The sequence below is a fragment of the Sinocyclocheilus grahami genome, unplaced genomic scaffold (genome assembly GCF_001515645.1).
Source record: "Sinocyclocheilus grahami isolate Dianchi unplaced genomic scaffold, SAMN03320097.WGS_v1.1 scaffold508.1, whole genome shotgun sequence".
Lineage (NCBI taxonomy): Eukaryota > Metazoa > Chordata > Actinopteri > Cypriniformes > Cyprinidae > Sinocyclocheilus > Sinocyclocheilus grahami.
Genome location: NW_015505687.1, coordinates 1,281,710 through 1,287,450, shown reverse-complemented (window position 1 = coordinate 1,287,450; position 5,741 = coordinate 1,281,710). Strand labels below are relative to the sequence as shown.

Sequence of the window (5,741 nt, the reverse complement as noted above, 5' to 3'; positions counted from 1 at the left end):
CCAGATGGCTTTTAATATTTTAAAGAATCATACACCAGTGGGCTATTATACATCATTATGTTTTTACCTCTGTTAGACCATGTGTTATATTTGTGTGTTTTCACAGATTGCTTTGCAGACATTACTATAGCCCGTCAGGGATACCCACGGATGGCCATTTCTGCCTGTTTCGGAGGCATTATCTTTAGTATCTTTTAACATATGCGCTTTAATAAATATATCAACAGATTTAATCATACTATTTATTTACAGTACTGTAAATATCCTTGTATATAAACCATAATCACATAGAGATGCCTTTAACATTGCATTAAGACATGCTGTTTGGTGTGGGTCTGGGCTGCCTACTGCAAATCTTTCAGACTAATAATGTTGTGATGGTATGTCTCACGCTCTGTATATTATATACGTCTCAACTTTCTTAGAAAAGAGCATATATACATGCAAGTGGATACTATATACTGTATAGTCTTTTAGTGTTTACCTGAGAACATGTTGCAAGCTTTTAGTCTGTTGAATTATCCAATTTAGATGAGTGATGGAGTCTGATCTGTGTGTTCTGTTGTGTGGTCAGCTGGAACCAGAGGGGATGCTGTGCTGGGTTCTCTCAGGAGCACTGGGTCTGTCTCTCATCCTCTCCTTCATACTGGTTCCTCTTCAGTGTTTTCACCTGAGCCGAGTCTATGGCATTTTTCTACTGATCTTCTACATTGTCTTTCTCCTCGTTGCTCTGCTCACTGAGTTTAGAGTTATCCAATTCTGACACCAGCAGAAACACTAACTGAACAAATGCAAATTTTTTTGACTTTCATAGAAATGTATAAGCATATATATATGTACTGTATATTTTTGAAGATCATGAGTCACTAGTACACTAGTTAAATTGTTTTCAAACAAATCTTAAATTATGAGATTGAAATTATTAAAATTAATTTTATTAAACGGGATACTTGCAAATATGCGGTGGTGTTGTGTTTTTCTTTTGTATTGATTGAATTCAAGCAAAGTACGAAGTCTGATGCGATTGAACCTGTTTTTATACAGTCTATGGATTGAACTGGTTGAAATTGTCACATCATCAAATCTCAGCAAAAAAAAATGTTTTTTGTTAATTTACATTTGTTTGTAAAATAATATAAATGCATAATGTTAAAATAAAAATAAGTATTTTTATATACAACATTTAATTATTGAACACTTACACATTTTTGAACGATTACAAGTTGTTGTTGTTTTATTAGCTAGTAAACTAGTAAAACTACACATTCTGAACAATTATAGTTTTAAGCAGTGTATTAGTAGTCAGGTTTTTACCTACATTTTAAATTATGCATTGTATTTTGTGTTTTCGGGTTACAATGGATAATGGATAACAGATAATGTCCTGGAAAAATACTAGTACCTTTTCCATTTTACTAGATATTTTTCTTACAGTGTACTAACTGATCAACAATCGCAGGTACAAGCTACTAACAAGGTGTATCATAAATGAACAATTATTAAATTGTTATTATTATCAAATTGAACAACTGCAAACAGCAATAACTTAATTCACGTGATGTGTGTACTGCTAGCTACTGCTTTGGTTTCCTCTTTTTGTGAAATTTAGATGGAAAACGTGTGCCTTTTTATTGTTTGAGTAACTTATCAAAACTTGCTAAAAGTAGCCAAATAAAATTTACAAATAGCTTAATTTGTTGCTAGGTGCTTTTGGATGAAAATGTTGCTAGGGTAATCTGAAAAGTTGCTAAATTTAGCAACAAAATTGCTAAATTGGCAACACTGTGTAGTTGCTGAAGTAGCTGTAGTATTTGCTCCAGACCATCAGGTGGCAGTGTCGCATCAGCGCTCTTTCTGAGCCGTCCGCGGATGATTTTAAGTAGGCTGAGGTTACCTAGGAGTGCAATTCAATCCACGTTTGCCTGTAGCGTACAGTCAGTTAGAAATTACGCCAACCGCAAGACTTGATCCGTTAGGTTTGTTTGTTGTTACATATAATTTCTTTGGCCGAAAGAAGCGATGTCAGGCAGCTGCGGACGGATTCCTCCTCCTTTCCCTGATAATGAAGATCAGGAGGCAGAATCAGACACTCGAGTGCTGGACAGCGACGAGGATGATGATGATGAAGGCGAGGACATATTCACCGGCGCGAGAGTGAGACACTTGCTTCAGAATGAATAACTAGTTTGCATTATCTGATTAAGTCATATGTGGGAAAACATTTAAGTCTGCAGCGGTTAGTCTCGTAATGCAGCTCAGCATCTGCACGAACTGCAATTTTGTCATGGTTATCAGCTGTTATGTTGGCATTGTGTTGATCTCTTTTTGCAGAGTAACCCGATCACACCCACCTCAGCTCCTGATGAGTGCGATATCTTCAGTGAGGAGGGCTCGTACATCAGGAGCGATGTCCATCACGCCACTAATGGCCTTCACCCTGATGAAGAAGAGCTGGATCTGTTCACTGGTATTTCGCACCACTCCATTACTGCACCATTACTCATAATGAGCAATAAATGCGTAATGACACTTGACTTGACCTGCAGGCCAGATGGCAACAGAACTGCATGCTGGAGAACAAAGCATTCCATCTTTGTCTTTAAAATATCGTGTCAGGCTGATGCAGATCACTTTAAGATGCAATCTGAGAAGTAAAAAGTACTGACAATTGTACTTGGAAGTGAAGGTATATTAACTAAAAATCTATGAATTAATAAACTATTGTCAAAAATTGTGCTCAATTAAAATTAGGCATATGTACCTAGCCAAAGAGTACTTGAGTGGAAGTATCCACATATAATTGAGCACTATCATTATGATTGAGCACTTTTATTAGCTTCAAATTGGCATTTGAAAACAAGAGACAGTAGAGATGTTCTAATTTTTGTATTTTTGAGGCAAATATTATAAAATAATATTTTCTCATTGTTCTAACCATGTAAGAATCCAGGGCACAGCAGATGTTAAACTGAAACCAGTTTCCTGAAACCTGTTACCATAATATTCTCAGCTAAAATTATCAGTAGGCGATTTTACAAGCATTTGAATATAGCGATTTTTAGTAGCCTTTCCCTGATGATGAAGATCAGGAGGCAGAATCAGACACTCGAGTGCTGGACAGCGACGAGGATGATGAAGATGAAGGCGAGGACATATTCACCGGCGCGAGAGTGAGACACTTGCTTCAGAATGAATAACTAGTTTGCATTATCTGATTAAGTCATATGTGGGAAAACATTTAAGTCTGCAGCGGTTAGTCTCGTAATGCAGCTCAGCAACTGCACGAACTGCAATTTTGTCATGGTTATCAGCTGTTATGTTGGCATTGTGTTGATCTCTTTTTGCAGAGTAACCCGATCACACCCACCTCAGCTCCTGATGAGTGCGATATCTTCAGTGAGGAGGGCTCGTACATCAGGAGCGATGTCCATCACGCCACTAATGGCCTTCACCCTGATGAAGAAGAGCTGGATCTGTTCACTGGTATTTCGCACCACTCCATTACTGCACCATTACTCATAATGAGCAATAAATGCGTAATGACACTTGACTTGACCTGCAGGCCAGATGGCAACAGAACTGCATGCTGGAGAACAAAGCATTCCATCTTTGTCTTTAAAATATCGTGTCAGGCTGATGCAGATCACTTTAAGATGCAATCTGAGAAGTAAAAAGTACTGACAATTGTACTTGGAAGTGAAGGTATATTAACTAAAAATCTATGAATTAATAAACTATTGTCAAAAATTGTGCTCAATTAAAATTAGGCATATGTACCTAGCCAAAGAGTACTTGAGTGGAAGTATCCACATATAATTGAGCACTATCATTATGATTGAGCACTTTTATTAACTTCAAATTGGCATTTGAAAACAAGAGACAGTAGAGATGTTCTAATTTTTGTATTTTTGAGGCAAATATTATAAAATAATATTTTCTCATTGTTCTAACCATGTAAGAATCCAGGGCACAGCAGATGTTAAACTGAAACCAGTTTCCTGAAACCTGTTACCATAATATTCTCAGCTAAAATTATCAGTAGGCGATTTTACAAGCATTTGAATATAGCGATTTTTAGTAGTTTTTATAAAAACACTTTACTAGAGCATGAAGTACGTGTCTGAAAGGGATAGTTTTTCTGTGTACATGATTTACTGACTTAGTTACGTTTGGATAGCTATTTTTAAATAATTGAGGAAATTTTTAAATCATGATATGCAAGTATAAGAAATTGTAATGAAGGAAAAGGCTATTATTTTTCGTTGTACAGTCATGGCCAAAAGTTTTGGCAATGACATAAATTTTGTGTTTTGCAAAATGTTAAACTGAAACCAGTTTCCTGAAACCTGTTACCATAATATTCTCAGCTAAAATTATCAGTAGGCGATTTTACAAGCATTTGAATATAGCGATTTTTAGTAGTTTTTATAAAAACACTTTACTAGAGCATGAAGTACGTGTCTGAAAGGGATAGTTTTTCTGTGTACATGATTTACTGACTTAGTTACGTTTGGATAGCTATTTTTAAATAATTGAGGAAATTTTTAAGTCATGATATGCAAGTATAAGAAATTGTAATGAAGGAAAAGGCTATTCTTTTTCGTTGTACAGTCATGGCCAAAAGTTTTGGCAATGACATAAATTTTGTGTTTTGCAAAATTTGCTGCTTAAGCTGTTGTGATGTTCATTCACATTATTTCTAGGTTATTGTGTAGAGGGATCAGATCACTATCATTCTAATTAGATAGTAAGAGCAGACTGATTGCTATAAAATGAGGGAAGAAGCGCTTCCAATCATTGTGTTCTTGTTAGCAATGGTTACCTCCAATAAAACACATGCAGCCATCATCGCTTTGCATCAAAATGGCCTCACATGAAAGGAAATTGCTACAAAGAATATTGCACCTGAAAAAACCATTTACCGGATCATCAAGAACTTCAAGGAGAGAGGTTCGACTGCAGTGAGGAAGTCTTCAGGACGTCCCAGAGTGTCCAGCAAGCACCAGGACCGCTTCCTCCTGAGGAATCCTGTCACCAGCAGTGCAGAGCTTGCTCAGGAACGGCAGCAGGTTGCTGTGAGAGCATCTGCATGCACAGTGAGGCCAAGACTTTTGGACAATGGCCTGGTGTCAAGAAGGGCAGCAAAGAAGCCTCTTTTCTCCAAGAAAAATGTCAAGGACAGACTGAAATTCTGCAGGAAGTACAAGGATTGGACAGCAGAAGACTGGTGCGAAGTTATTTTCTCTGATGAAGCTCCCTTCCGACTGTTTGGGACATCTGGGAAAATCGATTGTTCGGAGAAGAAAAGGTGAACGCTACCGTTAGTTCTGTGTTGTGCCAACAGTGAAGCATCCTGAGACCATCCATGTGACTTTTTATAAATCATTCCTATTAACATTTCAGAAACTTTTGTGTGTTCACATCATAAGATAATTTTACGCTTGTGTTTATAAATGAGGCCCTAGGACCTTAAATTATGTGGATATTCAGGGGACACCCCCATATTCAAAGCAGAGGTCTATGAATGTTTTGTTTTTTAAAAGCTAGATTTACACAAATTGTGAATTTGGGTTATATTCTTGGTACAAACATGTTGGTTTGAAGCTCTTTTCCTGACGCTAAAGACTTGTGCTGTTACACATGTATTATAAGTTTCCATTTTGACTATTAACAAGATGTCAATGACCTAGTACACAACATACATGCATTTGTTTAAAACAGTTGTCCTGTCAAACATTATT

At 36.8% G+C, this 5,741-nt stretch overlaps 1 protein-coding gene and 1 long non-coding RNA gene across 2 annotated transcripts in view; both read left to right on the top strand.

Annotated features, from left to right (window-relative positions):
• The first annotated feature begins 59 nt into the window (after window positions 1–59).
• LOC107554642 (uncharacterized) lies at window positions 60–1,029 on the top strand. The gene is made up of 3 exons (XR_001605075.1): window positions 60–187; window positions 316–380; window positions 575–1,029. It is a non-coding gene; the product is annotated as an uncharacterized lncRNA (long non-coding RNA).
• A 761-nt stretch (window positions 1,030–1,790) lies between these two features.
• LOC107554593 (sorting nexin-1-like) overlaps window positions 1,791–5,741 on the top strand; it is a 10,071-nt gene continuing 6,120 nt past the window's right edge. Inside the window, exons 1-2 of the mRNA XM_016237155.1 lie at window positions 1,791–2,154; window positions 2,332–2,467. Of these exons, the coding sequence (XP_016092641.1) occupies window positions 2,020–2,154; window positions 2,332–2,467 (271 nt within the window). The 5' untranslated portion in view covers window positions 1,791–2,019. The remainder of the gene's footprint in view (window positions 2,155–2,331; window positions 2,468–5,741) is intronic.